Raw genomic sequence first — 16,399 nt, forward strand, 5'->3', positions numbered from 1 at the left:
CTGTTTTTTAGAAGAGGCTTGCGGCCGCCATAGCCGAGTGGATTGGTGCGTGACTACCATTCGGAATTCACAGAGAGAACGTAGGTTCGAATCTTGGTGAAACACCAAAATTAAGAAAAACATTTTTCGGTCGCCCCTTGGCAGGCAATGGCAAACCTCCCAGTGTATTTCTGCCATGAAAAGCTCCTCATAAAAATACCTTCCGTTCGGAGTCGGCTTGAAACTGTAGGACCCTCCATTTGTGGAACAACACCAAGACGCACGCCACATATAAGATGAGGAGCTCGGCCAAACACCCAAAAAGTCTGTACGCGCCAATTATATATAATATATAGGTATATATATATTGCGGTGATCACGGTAACGCATGAGCAGCTCAACTGAAATCAAAAAAATTAAATGATTATTGTAGGAAAATGTTTTTTAGTGAATCTGAACAGTTTATTATCCAAAAAAACTTGTCTCGATATGAAAACCGCTTTGCACCAAAGAAGCGATTTTTGAGGGGTTGAAAAATTAAAAAAGAAATTAATTCCAGCGAACTATGCAAATATTTATAAAATATTCACGAAGTTGTAACTTCGAATAATTTAAAAAAAAGTTTATGCAAATCGGTCAAATAGTTTTTGATAAATAATGATAACCGCGACGGTAATTTTCTAAAAACACGACTTCGAGATAATCGCGTCTAAAGTTTTGCGTGCATTTCAGTTATGGATAATTTGCGCGCTTCCACGGTCTGTAACTTTCGTTCTAGTGCTCCGATCTTTATGATTTTTTTAATTATATTTTTAAGATGATGTACTTTTAGAATATGCCATAAAAAAGTTTCGATTTTTAAGTCCAACACAAGGTTATAACCTCTTAAAAAAGTCTATACCAAAATGTTCAACATTGAATAATTCTCAAAATTGTTAAATTTCTTTCAAAAATTTTCCAGTTTACTTCTTATTATACTTAAACCTTCAAATAAACCAGTTTTTAGAAAACTTGAACCCCCAAACACTTGCATCACTTGGCATAGACTCGCTCCTGCGCATATGTGGCTCGATCTAGAAACTACGGAAATCAATAAAAAAATTATTGAGTGGGAATAATTTTGTTTAAAAAAAAGAAAAATTAAAAACTAAAATGACAAAAAAAATGGAAATAAAACAAAATAAAAAATTGATTAAATAAAAAAAAAAATAAATTTTTCTTAACTTATTTTGTTAAACTTAAAAACTACGGAAATCAATAAAAAAAAATTGAATGGGAATAATTTTGTTTAAATAAACAAAAAATTAAAAATTAAAATGACAAAAAAAAACTCAAATAAAAAAAAAATTATTTAATAAATTAAACAAAAAGTAAATTTTTGTTGACTCTTTTTGTTGAACTTAAAAACTACGGAAATCAATAAAAATAATTGAATGGGAATCATTTTGTTTAAATAAAAATAAATAAAAAATTAAAATTAAAAAAAAAAATTATATTAAAAAACATTAAATATTTAATTTAAATAAAAAAAAATAAAACAAAATTAATTTTTTAAATTTTAATTTAATTTAAAAATTTAATTTGTTTTTTTAATTTTTGAAAAATTAGTCCCATTCAATTTTTTTTTAATGTTTCTTCTTTACATGTGCCAAGTGGAACAAAATGTTTGTTAACTTTCTTTATTAAACTTAAAAACAACGGAAAAAAAAATCTTGAACTGGAATCATTTTTTGGAAGGAGAAAAATTAACAAAAATTAGAATTAAGTTTAAAATTAAAGTTCTTTTAATTTAAGAAAAATTAATATATTTCCATTAAATTTTTTTAATGCTTCTTCTTTCCATGTGCCAAGCGGAAAAAAATATTTTTTTGTTAAACTTAAAAACTACGGAAATAAAACAAAAATTTTTTTGCATTGGAATCATTTTTCTTAAATTAAAAAAATTAACAAAAATTCAACTATAAAATTAAATTTAAAAAAATTAAAAATAATAGTTTTTTTTATTTAAGAAAAATTATTCCCATTCAACTTTTTTTAATGTTTCTTCTTTACATGTGCCAAGTGGAAAAAATGGTTTTTATTAAATTGTTTTGCGAAATTTGAAAAAAAAAAATTTTTTTGTAAAATTATTTTGTTAAATTTAAAAAAATAATTAATTTTGTTTTTAAACTTTTTTTTCGATTTTTTGAACAGACAGAGTATGTATAGAACCCTCGTCCTGATTGTTTGAAAAGTCTGTGGAAAAATAAAATTTAAATTCCTGTTTGGGGTAGCCTTTTTGTCGTCATAGTCTGCTTTTAAGCTCATACACTTTCTCTAACGCTGTTCCAGTTAGTTGATTCCTTCCGAATAATAGGATTTGTCCAAGTCTGAAAAATAGTCATTCGATTCTGCAATCAGCTGGTCGTTTGAATGAAATCTTTTTCCCGCCAGCCATTTTACGCCACCTCTCTGACTTTGCTCGGACTTCTCAAACGTCATTCGTGTGTCCATGTGTCCATTTAAAACTATTAATTAATGCCTGGAATAGTTTTTTTGGTCACATGAGTAGCTTGAGTGCAACATACAGAAATTTGTTGTTGTCTCAAAAAAAAAAGAAAAAAAAAAACATTAAATTCGAAAGTATTCTAGCTTCCCTCTTTTGGGTTTCCTCATATAGTGGAAATATTAGCCTAGGTTTTAAGGACTCCCTAAAAGTAATCGACCCAACTGTCATTCTAGAATAATCGAGTTATAAGAAATTTGGTAATTTTCCAATTTGTGTTTAAATATTCTTACTTCCCTTTAAAATACGGGCATATTTCCTGCTTGTAATTCTCGCTCTTGAAATAAAAGTCGAAATATCTCAACGAATCTCATTAGGTACTTTACTTTTGGCACAAGAACTTCGTACAGCACTTGTTTTCAGTGATTACCAAGATTGAATTCGATTTCCTCGTCCAAGTGTGGCCACTCCAATCTTACCTAAGCTAACTTGTTTGCAGTACTTGAGATTTTTAGCGGTTTGTCATTGAGTAGGATTGTCCATTCTAATGGACATTTTGGAAGGTATGCAATAAAAATTAAAAACTAATTTCTTCTTTATTTTCCTCTTAATTTTTGTGTAATTTCCCCAGAAAACTCTAAATAAAGAAAATTTTACGAGCAGCTTTCTGTTCTTCAGATACGTTGCACGCCAGTCAAAAGCATAAGCGAGAAGTATTTGTGATTTACGCTATCAAAAGTCTTAATGAAATCCATACTTGAAGCCCATTCTCTATTGTGTTTAATGTAAAATTTGGAAAAAGTGCAACATTCGTGCAACTAGACTACCCAGATAGGTAATGTTCCTGTGAGGAAATCTGTACTTTGAGCGCAGTTCACTTTTTTGCCATTGATATGAAATGCAATTACCATTTTTATGTCAGATTTCAAGTGCCAGATTTTTTTCCATATTTCTTAGAATTGATAAAAAGCTCTCCGTTTTATGTGCATAAATTAAATTTTTAAGTTTTTTTTCTGAACTCCGTAGTTTAGTTTTTATAAAAAAATCAGAATAAACAAAAAGTTGTAGTTTAGTATCCATGTCTGTGTTTATTTAATACCCTAAATCAGTATAGTATCAAAGTGCACTCTGCCCAACAAGTGAAGAGGAGGATGAGACGGCGGACCACTTTCTGTGCGTCTGCCCTCCCTTCGTGCGAATCAGGCTTGAGGTCTTTGGCACTGATGTGTTTAGAAGCCTCCACCTATGGCTCCTTGGCTCCACAAGATCTACTCAGATTTCTTCGGAGGTCGGGTAGATTTAAAGAAAATTAAAAAGGGAACCCGAGTGCAGTACAATGGACCTATTTTTTTTGAGTGCTGTACTTGCTAGTCTGTCCCGACAAAAAAAAAATAATATCAAAGGATATTCTGATCAGCTACCATATCCTCATCTCTTGGTGCTCTCAGTCTAATCGATATGGCGACATGTTTGTAATAAAACCAAATGCGAGTAAACTGTCTGGTATAAAATTTTAGTTGATAAAAATGGATGGGATTCAGCAATAAAATATAATAATGCCAATAACAAAGTCAATTTAGCACCAGCACCTCTTTTTAACCCATCCCTCATTAAACAAGCCGTGTAAAAGTGTCACTTTGTACAAAAAAATTTTTTGCAAGATTGGTTCCAATTTATTTAATTAAAGTTTTCTCTTCAAGATACATACAGTAAAAGTGATAACCCATAAAACAAGAATAAATATTCGTAATGCCATTTTTTATCTTTCCACTGTCTTTGCATCAGCGCATCATTTGGCATTGACAAAAACTTTATTGAGTGGAAGCGCAACTTTTACACATTTTCTCTAGTGACATAAAAAACTTGTGAACGTTTTTTAACCAAAATATTGCTCCTCATGCACACACATGGATGCATGTGTATACATATATATAAGTAGGAGTATGTGCTAGTGCGCCAGCACTTGCCACATAACTTTTAAAAACAATTTCCACATAATGTTGATAACATTGTAAGGCTATTAATAACAAATGCACACAAAATGCCTGAAGGGGTGCCAGAGAGATTTAGAAAAGGATGTAAACGACAAGGAGGGAAGGCTGGATTGATGGAATAGTGCCCCAACACAATTACCAAAACCAATCACGGCTGCCAAAATGCATGAATGGCAACTCATTCAACAAATGTTGCTGCATTAGACAGCATTTGAAACTGGATTGGGGGCAAAAAACAAACGGAAGTGCTGTGCTTTAACAATTTTACAACTTGGACTAGGAAGCTTACGAAGTAATTTGTAATGTAATATAGATATTGGGAAGCCTTTGTAATGAAAATATCGATGGAATTTTGAAATGGACTAGCAGAAGGAACAGCAGCTTTAAAAGTGCGGGGGTCTTCGTATTGTTTCAAATCAGTATTTGATATTTTTTCATTTATACCTGGAATTGTAACAGAAAATGGTGCAATTCACATGGATGCTAATCGTGCTACCATCCGATCCAGAAAAATGCTTGAAATTTTGATTAATCTTCCTCGAATGTCTAAGAAAAACGAGTGAATACAAATTTGACCTTTACTATAATTCAGACTTGAAAAATTTGTTTACTATTAAAGAAAAAATCTTTGGTGAACTTGATTACATTACTACACAAAATAGAGAAATCTTAAGAATTCTAGTCTTAAGGGGACAGATGATACCTGTAAACGGCCGTATTTTCCCCGATATTCATTAAAATTATTTAAAATGAAGAAGTCAATATATTTTTTTCAAAATTGGCATGCAGTTTATTTATAAAGGGTAGTTAAGTTTCAAAGGCTGGTGTTGATTTTGAATAAAATAGAATTTTTTTAAGAAATTATTGCCATTTTTCTTTATTATGATAATATTGGTATAGCTCAATTACGTATGGAACAAAATATCAGCCAAATTGCCGCCGCAGCCTCCGCGGCACACCTCCATCCGATGGACCAAATTATCGATGACGCTGAGGTATAATTGAGGTTCTATGCCATTAATGTGCCGAATTATCTCATCCTTCAGCTCTTGAATTGTTGCTGGCTTATTGACGTACACCTTTTCTTTCAAATAACCCCAAAGAAAGAAGTCCAACGGTGTCAAATCACATGATCTTGGCGGCCAATTGACATCGCCGCGACGTGAGATTATTCGGCCATCAAATTTTTCGCGCAAAAGAGCCATTGTTTCGTTAGCTGTGTGACAAATGGCACCGTCGTGTTGAAACCACATATCGTCCACATCCATATCTTCCGATTCGGGCCATAAAAAGTTCGTTATCATCTCACGATAGCGAACACTATTCACAGTAACTGCCTGACCGGCCTCATTTTGGGAAAAATACGGCCCAATGATGCCGCCGGCCCATAAACCGCACCAAACAGTCACTCTTTGTAGGTGCATTGGTTTTTCGGCAATCACTCTTGGATTATCATTCGCCCCAATGCGGCAATTCTGCTGATTGACGAATCCACTGAGGTGAAAATGAGCCTCATCACTAAAGATGATTTTCTTCACAAAGTGCGCGATATGCATTTTGATTTGAACGCCCGTTTTCATAATGAGCCTGAATAACTTTAACGCGTTGCTCTATTGTGATCCATGCTTCAAATTGAATTAGTCTAAAATTGAAAAATGTCAAATGAAATGCAGAAAAAAACTTGACGTTTAGGTGTGGTTCACATTAAAATAATATAATGTTTTAATTTTTATTTTAGTCATTTAAAATGGCGGATGTACACTCAATTCTTCCAGGAAGGTCGCAGCGGGGCTTCTCAATCGACGGGGAATAAAATGCTTCTAGAAAAAAAAGATGAATTTTGGGGCGAATTTTCCTACTATTTTTGCTTCGAAAAAATTATTTTTTCGAAAAATTATCGAAAACATGTAAATTCACTTAGAAACTAATATCATAAAAAAGATGTGTGCTAAATTTCAGGGAGATCGGTCAATAACTTTTCGCATTATTGTGTACGCTAATTCGAAAAATATAATTTTAAGAAAAACGCGTCTAAAGTTTGAATACATGAAAACTCCTCTCCCAGCGCTCGAACGCAAAGAATAGAGTTGTCACGGCTGACGATCAATAATATAAGAAATACTTAAATTTACGTTCTAAAAATTTTAACATTTTATGAAAATTAAGGGGAGCTGGTGGTCTAGAAGTTTCAAAAAATACAATAGATTTATTGTTTTTTGGATATTTCGGAAACATAGTATTTTAAGAATATACTGTGAAATTTTCATGCGGAAATTCCCAATATTATAGCTTCTACAACCCACTGACTAGGTAAAGAGCGGACCGCGCGCTCCTGTCCTCAAATTTGAAACTCGTTTATCTCGAAACGATTTTTTCGGCCTGGAGCTTTCAAAAAACAAAACTATTCAACCGAATCGTCTGAAATTTTAATATGTTGTTCACAACATCAGTGGCTATCACCCGTACTAGAATCATATTTTTATTGCAATTATTTATACTCTTTTGATTAAAAAACTGGAAAAAGCCCGGTTTTTAGAGTATCAAATTCTAAGCCATTTGCCATTGGTCATGTTTTTTTTTATTCTAATAGAGGGACATAGCTACAGTCATAGTGAGCAATAATTTTTTGGTTTTTGTGTTTCAGATAAATAGAAGAGCCAAAATAGACAACACCGTCCAGGTCCAATTTTTTGGAAGGGTCAACTTCACAGCCATTTTTAAAATTATTAAAATAAAACACAAATTTCTTCATTTCTATTTTTTTTTTTTCATTATTGTTTTATTAAAAAAAAATTTTTGTTTGTAATAGAAGTTAAATAAAATGCCTAAAAAATTTAAATAACGTTTTTCATTTTTTTTTTATTGTAAAAGAAAATTCCTGAAAATACCCTAAATTTTCGAGCTCTAGACCACCGGGACCCCTTGAGCAAACTTTCAATAGTTACTAATATGCAAGGTGGTGCAAAATTAATCATCCTTTTTTCTCCTTAAAAAAAAATATAAAGTTGATTGATGCAAATCTTTATTTTGACATTTATGTGTTTCATTGCTTGTATGTTTGTTTACTGCAGCTGTCTAGTTCACAAATGGCAAATATGACTGCCATCGATATGGTGATTAATTTTGCGCCAGCCTGTGTATACAGCGACTGAGTACATAGTAATTTTTTTATATTTACATAGCTTTTCGAGTTACATTTTTTTTGCAAAGTTTTCACTTTTATTTTTATTAATTTTTTAGCCAAAGCTATGTAAATCAAACTCCCAAACATTAGACAAAATTTAGAAAAATTTATGGAGGTTGAATTAGTTTTATAGGTTTTTTTCGAAGATTTGGGGCTTTATTGTGAAAAAACGGTACAAAATATTTTATTCGAAGTATTGGCCATCGCTAGCTACAACTTTCGCCCATCTTTCGGGAAATTTCCGGATACCGTTTCTCCAAAATTCTGGCCGCTGCTTGGCTATCCATGACTCAACCCATATTTTGGTAGCCTCGTACGAGGAGAACCGCTGGTCCGCCAAATCGAGACTCATATGCCGGAACAAATGATAATCGGAGGGAGCTATGTCTGGACTATACGGCGGGTGGGGTAACACTTCCCAGCCAAGCGTTCCAAGGTATTTTTTGACAGGTTGAGCAACATGCGGCCGAGCGTTGTCATGTTGCAAAATAACCTTGTCGTGCCTTTTTACCGTTTCCGGCCGTTTTTCTTTCAATGCCCGGCTTAAACGCATCAATTGCAGTCGGTAACGATCCCCCGTGATTGTTTCGCCCGGTTGGAGCAGCTCAAAATATACGACGCCGACCTGATCCCACCAAATGCAGAGCATGATTTTCTTGCCGTGAATATTCTGCTTGGCCGTCGACGTTGATGCGTGGCCGGGCAAACCCCATGATTTTTTGCGTTTTGGGTTATCGTAGTGGATCCATTTTTCGTCGCCAGTCACCACCCGATGCAAAAAACCCTTCCGATTTTGTCGCTCGATCAGCAATTCGCACGTAAAAAGTCACCGTTCGACGTCGCGCAGCTTCAACTCGTACGGGACCCAATGTCCTTGCTTTTGGATCATTCCCATCGCTTTTAGACGCTTGCAAACGGTTGATTTATCAACGCCCAATGATTCAGCAAGCTCTTCTTGGGTTTGGCACGAGTCCTCGTTTACCAATTCCCCCAATTCCGCGTCCTCGAACTTTTTGGGCTGGCCAAGACGCTCCTTGTCTTCGGTGTGAAAATCACCACTTTTGAATCGTCGAAACCAACACTCACATGTTGAAATCGACGGAGTATGGTCTGGGTAGGCCTCCTGCAGCAATTCACGGGCTTGGGCTGTATTTTTTTTCAAATTGAAGCAGAAAAGCAAAGCTTCCCGCAAATTGCGTTTCGACGGCACGAAAGTTGACATACTCGGAGCACGAAAACACTGCGTTGTTTATACTTCAGCGAAATGACAAATACTGATAAACAAAGCCTAAGGATGAGGCTTTGTCATGAATATATATTCAGTATTGCCAACGCGATAAAGTGATAAATAGCGCCATCTGTGTGCCACCTTTAAAACTAATTCAACCTCCAATAACAAATTTTCATTAAAACTTTGAAAGTTTCAATTTTAAGATTTAGAAACTTCTTGGCATCAAGTACAAAACAAAATTGAAAAATTTAGGTGAATTTCAAGTTAGGCATTTTGAAGTGATACTTGACCGCAAACTCCATTGAAAACTACACATTGAACATCGGGTAAGGAAGGCTGGTATAGCCTTTTACTCCTAAAAGTCTACGTTCTGCCAAAAATGAGGGCTCAAACCGCAAGGCGTGCTTTGGATTTACTTATACAACGTAGTGGTTCTGCCAATTTTAACGTATGGATGCCTGGTTTGGTGGAAAGCTCTTCAGAAGGGCTAAAATATCACTGAACTGGGGAGAGTGCAAAGGACTGCGTGTATTGGCATCACCGGAATATGTAGAACTTGTCCTGAATGTCGTTTTGCACCTAATTCCCATCGATTTTCACGTTACTGCTGCTCAAAGTGCAATCAGGTTAAAGGAGGTTGGCCTCTGGAGGCAATCTCTCAAGGGACATGGTAGCATTGTTAGGCAGTTAACACCGTATTTCTCTGAACTTCGTACAAATTTCGCTACCCGCAGACTGGAGTTTGAGGGTCGTGCAAGGGCAATATTTTCAAGTAGGCAGAATTGGAGTGAGGGAAAAATCTGCACCGAATCTGTTACCTCTGTTTTCACTGACGGCACCAAGATGGAATCGGCAGTCGGAGCAGGGGTTTCCTCTAAATCAGCCAATTTATATATTTCATTCAAACTTTCCAGTACTGATCGTGTTTTTCAGGCAGGAGACATTTGCGATCGTGCAGGCATGCAAAGCGCTTAAGGAACTTGGGATTGAGGGAGATATTAACATTTTCTCTCCGACAGTCAAGCCGCGATCAAGGCTCTGACGACGCCATGCGGCAGATCTAAGCTGGTCAACTCCTGTAAGGAGGAGATCAAATCTCTTTGTAGTGCAGATAACATTTCTATGATCTGGGTTCCAGGACATAGGAACATAGAGGGAAATGAAATTGGTGATGTGCTTGCCAGGAAGGAGACTAAAATGGTCTCAGCGACCTCCTACCCGGTCATCGGCATCCACCTGATTGTTGTTAATCAATCGGGGTAATCGCACAACTTATTTCTCAGGAAAGCGCAGAACAGATGGAGTTCGCTTTCTTCATGTGCTTTTTTGATAATCCATTGGGCCAAGTACAATGGACAAAGAACTCAGAAAGTCCTGGGATTCTTTGCGGTTTACTGTCTGTCGCTGTTTAGTTCTCAAACGGGTGGTTACTTTGCACATTTCTCTCTCCGAAACTTTTGGCGGGCGTCCGGAGCGAAGATGGATTCGTAGGATGTTGTTTGCTTAAAGTTGTTAATCACTTTTTGGATTTATGAGCACTGCCTGACCACAATTTGCGTAATTTCCCGAGTGCTTTTACCATTTTTCCAACAACTATAGATCATTTTTCTTTCTCTAATATTTATCTCCTTTCCATTTTTATCCCTAGTTAAACATAGTATCTTTCTTCTATGGATGATATTTTTGTAGCCTTGCTATTTGAATGCTAAAAAAAACTAGCTTGTTTTCTTCTTTTTTTTACACCCAATGAATAGTTGCTACGTGAAGAGATCGCACACTTTTTCTGCTTGACTTATTTGACTGCTTTAATTATCATTAACTTACAGGTTAAGTTAGGTTGCACTGAGCTGGCCGAAGCCACGCAGAGACCATTTTAGTCCACAGCGATACCAGATCAGAGGCCTGTTTTGTTGAAAATATACATTGCTCAAGATGCGTGTACTGTTCGCGAGGTTTAGGAGTCGCTCAAGCTCCCGGTGCATTGTTGTATTTATAGTCTTTCAAAACTGAGAGCAACCGGCTAACACGGTCTAGGTTTCGAGGGAGCCGGACAGCAGCATAGAAAATGAGCAAGAGTTTATTTTGTACTCGGCGCATTACATTAAGAGTTAGATTTAGCTTGTAGGCATACGGCGAAAGTAGGCAGTGCCCTGTTAGTACACCAACTAAAGTTCTACAGTTCCTTCTATCGAATGATGTAAGGGATTCGGTATACCTGTCATCATTTGCAATTGGTTATGCGAAACCCTCTGCCTTTCGTCTTTCTTAGTATGCGTTCCTCTTGATTGATGATTGCCTTTAATCTTAGTACAATAAAAGGAAATTGCTGATATCTTTTAGATTCGTTTATTTTTATAATTTAATCTTTTAATATAAAGAGTGAGCGCAGACTAATTCTGCTATGTGTATATATATGAACATTTTTATTGAGTGCGAGTAAAGTTTTCATGCATTTATTTATGAACATTTTATTTACTGTTTATTGCCAGGTATGAGCAGGGACGACGCCGCGAGGGCAATGTCGACTGTCGCTACAATCAAAATAAAGGATATGTGGTCTTTTCCGCAATGGGCTCATTTTTCATTCCGCTCGCAGTTATGATGTACGTGTACTTGAAAATTGGCTATGTCCTCACGTCACGCAGGCAGCGCATTGTTCGCGATGCGGTAAGTTGAAGCTGGGCGTCATGGGGCTTATGTGCGCTTGGTGGGAGTATGAATGAGATTTGAAAAAACAAAAAAACCAGTGTGCGTAAATACATATCCTCAGCTGAAATGCAAAAAGCCGTAACTAACAAAACAGCAAAAATTTGCTCTTTGATGGATTATGAAGCAGTTCGTCATCCATTTCAATTCCAAGCAATTCGGGTTTGCTAGTTTATAAAAAATTACCAAACCTTGGTTTTCATTTCTACAATACTTTTAATTTTATAAACAATTTTAGTTGCTCTTGTAAAAACAAAAAAAAAAAAAAACAAAAAAAAAATGTTTGTTTTATGGCTTTATGCAATCAAAAATTTTTCTTTTTGATAGATTATAAAGCATTTCATCACGACAAAAAAAATTTAAATTTTCTACGATCAATTCGATTTTGGTATTTTATAAAAAATTACCAAAACTAGGAATTACCAAAACGGCCGCCGTAGCCGAATGGGTTGGTGCGTGATTACCATTCGGAATTCACAGAGAGAACGTTGGTTCGAATCTCGGTGAAACACCAAAATTAAGAAAAACATTTTTCTAATAGCGGTCGCCCCTCGGCAGGCAATGGCAAACCTCCGAGTGCATTTCTGCCATGAAAAAGCTCCTCATAAAAATATCTGCCGTTCGGAGTCGGCTTGAAACTGTAGGTCCCTCCATTTGTGGAACAACATCAAGACGCACACCACAAATAGGAGGAGAAGCTCGGCCAAATACCCAATTATAAATATATACGCCTTTTTGCCTTTCATCTGACGATATCTACTCATGGCTCAGCTTGAAATGCTTGAAATGATGTGTGAATAAAAAGTTCAGTTGTTTTTGAGAGGATAGTAATTATGTAATAGTCAAATGGTTGGCGCAAAATTAATCATCCAATTTTGTTTTTTAATAATTTTTTACTAAATAATAAGCAAAAGATGATTTTGAGTGATGGAATTCTCTATTTTGATTTCCGTTGCTTGTCTGTTTGCTTACTGCAGCTCACTAGTACCAAAAATGATTGGCGTACGACGCCATCTGCAAAAAGTATAAATGTTCCGATAGGGTGATTAATTTTGCGCCCCCTTTCACCAACATTATTCTCTTCTTAAAAATATCATGCTCTGTTTGTTCTCTTTCTCCTAGAATTCTGAACGTGCTGCGGACCACGATATCGATTGTGATAACTTCATTTCCGAGTCGGAGCATTATCAATGTGCCACACCGAAGTTTCCTTCCTTCAAATCGCGCTGGGGCAGTGCCAATGCCGGCAGCAACAATTGCGCCGGAAAGAATCTCAGTTTGCACTGCAGCAAATGTAACAAAGCCTACCTGAACAACGCAAACGGAAGTGCCACTATTAACGGTGCTCTGAGCAACAGCGTAGTAGTTGGTGGATTGAAGCATCAGCCCTCCTTCTACGAGTTGGTCGAGGTCTCTCACTTAACTTCTGTAATTCAATGTACGGCCATCTCCTGCAAATACACGGGCATCTGCATGCACTCGAGCGCGGTGGGCGTGCCATTGGCCGAGCGTCGCTCTTCTTCATTACCTATGCAAGCTGTGCACTTTGTGGAGGATACCACTTCATTATCTGAGAATTGCCTGGCTGCGACGACCGCCAGCATGACAACAACGCAGAGTATGAAATTTGGTCAAGTTATGGGACAAAATCAACAGCATCTGCACGCACAACATCAACACAACCATCACCATCATCCGCATCGAATACCAATGCGCGTCTCTACGACAAAGCGCGATACGAAAACCGCTAAGACGCTGACAATTGTCATGGGTGGCTTTATCGCCTGTTGGCTGCCATTTTTCGTCTACTACCTGCTAATGCCATTCCTTCCACGCGCTGCGGTATTTCAGGGTCTTATGTCCTTTCTAACATGGGTCGGTTGGGTGAATTGCGCCATTAATCCCTTCATTTATGCCTTTTACAACCCAGACTTCCGTACCGCGTTCTGGCGACTAACTTGCAGGCGCATTTGTAAACAAAAACCGCCACCCAACCACATAGCCATGTTCCGCGGCTAAAGGATTGCAGCATAAGTACACAACATTTAACATATGGGACCCTTTTTTAGCAATACATACGTGAGCCCGCATATGTATGTGTGCTGTGTGCGATGCTGAGGGGTTAGGTGAATTTGCTGAAAAATTTGTACAAAAGACATTTACGACCAAAATTATTATGGCGAGCGGCGTAAAATTACCGGCATGGGAAAATAAACAATCGACAGATAAATGAAGACAATGTCATTTGGATTTGCTAGTGATGATTCTTGTCATCCAGAAACGAGTAAGGGAGCCGTGGGTTTGGCAAGGGCCAGCATGGGATGAAAATAAATTCTTGTTAGGTGCCTTAACTCAAGCGAGCATTTGAGCGGCTACCGAAGTGCAAACAAAACATAGCTCTAATTTATTATTTAAGTTAAAATGGAGGCAGCTCAGCTGTGCCAATTTTAGCCAATGTTCTGAAACGAATTGCCATGTACACGCATACACACCACATACATACACACGCTCAAAATAATAGCAGCGCGACTATTTTCACTATTTATTTATTTCAGTTTTTTATTTCTATCAATTTTTTTTTAACTTTTTTTTATAAAACAGTAATATGTATTCATTACAACAAGAACCATATAACTTAATTTCAAACTCTGTACAAAATTTAAAAAGATTCAAAAATGTTTCTTTTTTTGCCGGCCAAGTTCGATTATTTCTGTGATTTTATCGACATTTTCGACATTTTCTTTAACATCAGAAGTGCCCGAACGAAATCGATGAAACCAAAATTACACGTAATTAGCTGCTACAGTAACGGCACCATAAACACCATTCATAATTTCGGCGGCCTGGCTTCCACTTTCGCCTGCATCAAAGATAAACATGAAAATGTACCGAATATTCTCTTTGTTGACTTCCAATGTTAACACCCTGTAACTCACAACTGAATGAAATAAACTTAAAACAGCACAGAATTTTTTTTTGTGTGTAGTATCACCTTGACAAGAAGCCTAAACTTTAAATTGTTTGATCGATACTTTGAGAGATATCGACCACTACAGCCATCTACCGAGAAAACGATGAATTTTATTTTGCCAAACTAATATTTAGCGAAAACAAAAGAAAACTTATGAGTATGCAGTTTTGCAGGCCATTTAATTTTGATATAACACCGTGTCAATTTCAAGTAGCGCAAAAATCGCATTGATTTTTGATCATTTTTTTGTTGACGGTGTTCAGCATTTTCTGCCATTTAACGATTGCTCGAAATTTTTCATATGGAGAAAGTGAAAATAAAATATTTTTAAAAACCAACGCGATTTTTGAGCTATGTCAGACATGCACATGACTTAAACAAAATTTAATAAGCTACTAAACTACATACTCAGAATTTTACTACAAACATTTTTATTAAAAGGAGTTTTTAATTTTATTTTTTTTTTTAATTTTTAAAAATGTTGGAAAGTTTGGTTTATGTAGATTTTGTTGTATTATAAATTATATTTTTGTGAGATTTTTATAAAATACAGTTTTCTAAAAAAACATTATATAAAAAATAAATAAATAGTCAATAAATAGTCAATACTTTGTAATATGTCGCGCTGCTATTATTCTGAGCGCAACTGTATGTACCATTTTCTATATAAGAGTAGCTAATTTTTTTAATTTAATATTTTAATAACTACTGCTAATCATAATGAGTAGATATATATGCATGTTTCTAAGTATCCAAATACAATAAAAATAAATGGTCGACATTATGGGGAAAGAAAAACTGTTAGTCCCCAAATTTGTACAAAACTCTACGCAAATGTATGCTTAATATTATATGTAAATATTTATTTGTAGAATTTACACTAACTTAACATTAAATAAATTAAAAATATGGAAAATAAAATATCCAATAAATTTTACTTTAAAAATGGGGTTAAGTCCTCATTAATGCCACTCAGTGGGCATCGAGAAATTTAATTTGCTAGGAATGCATAATTGCGTCCAGCTCATATGGGCCCCAGGACACAGCAGTATAACTGGGAACGAAGGAGCAGCCTGGCTAGACAGGCCGCGTCCTCGTTATCAGTAGGACCCTAGCCCTTCACTGCTATGGGACAACACACCATCAAGAAGAAGCTTAGAAATGAAGACCTATGGCTAAGTGACGTGAGTTGGCTACAAATTATGGGGCTAAGCCAGGCGAAGTATTTATATTCAAAGGACGTTCAGGCAACTCATAACCCATATCCCAAGGCATAAACTGAGAATTCTCACCGGAATACATTCCACTACAGATTGCATAGTCATCTGTAAACGATTGGGATATGTTCCAGTGACTCCTGTCATTTCCGCGTCCAGTTCTCGGAGACTCCATCACATTTTCTTTTCGAATTCGACGCTATTGTGCGAAGCAGGATGAGACATCTCCGCCAGATGCAGTCGGAAGAAAGGCACATACGCTCAGCACAACCCGGCTCTATCGTAGGTTTATTAAGGAAATTGGATTTGGATGAGGTACTGGGATAAGTGGAGGGCACAAAAGACCTTGAGGCCGAGGCGCAAACCTCATTTTCATTCATATATTTTTCATTTATTTTCAATTGCCCACTTAATAAATCTAGAAATACAAGGATTCTTACAGACTACATACGAATAGAACTAACAGCAAAAATTTTATTTAATTATATTCTTCTTGAATGGCGTGATAGCCACTTAAGCGATTTTGGCCGAATTTAGCCAAGCGCGCGTTTCTTTCTCGTGCTAATCGGCGGCAGTTGAACAGACCAAGGGAAGCCAAGTACTTCCCAAGCTGATCTTTCCAACACAGAGGA

General features: G+C 36.3%; 1 protein-coding gene across 4 annotated transcripts in view; it reads left to right on the forward strand.

Moving 5' to 3' along the window:
* The window catches only part of LOC128867463 (D(2) dopamine receptor), a 45,289-nt gene extending 29,835 nt beyond the window's left edge, over positions 1 to 15,454 (forward strand). For all 4 annotated transcript variants that reach the window (XM_054108676.1, XM_054108685.1, XM_054108693.1 and 1 more), the window contains 2 exons: positions 11,363 to 11,540; positions 12,702 to 15,454. In XM_054108676.1, the coding sequence (XP_053964651.1) occupies positions 11,363 to 11,540; positions 12,702 to 13,598 (1,075 nt within the window). In that variant the 3' untranslated portion in view covers positions 13,599 to 15,454. The remainder of the gene's footprint in view (positions 1 to 11,362; positions 11,541 to 12,701) is intronic.
* Positions 15,455 to 16,399: the final 945 nt, after the last annotated feature.

The sequence above is a fragment of the Anastrepha ludens genome, chromosome 2, assembly GCF_028408465.1.
Source record: "Anastrepha ludens isolate Willacy chromosome 2, idAnaLude1.1, whole genome shotgun sequence".
NCBI classification, from domain to species: domain Eukaryota; kingdom Metazoa; phylum Arthropoda; class Insecta; order Diptera; family Tephritidae; genus Anastrepha; species Anastrepha ludens.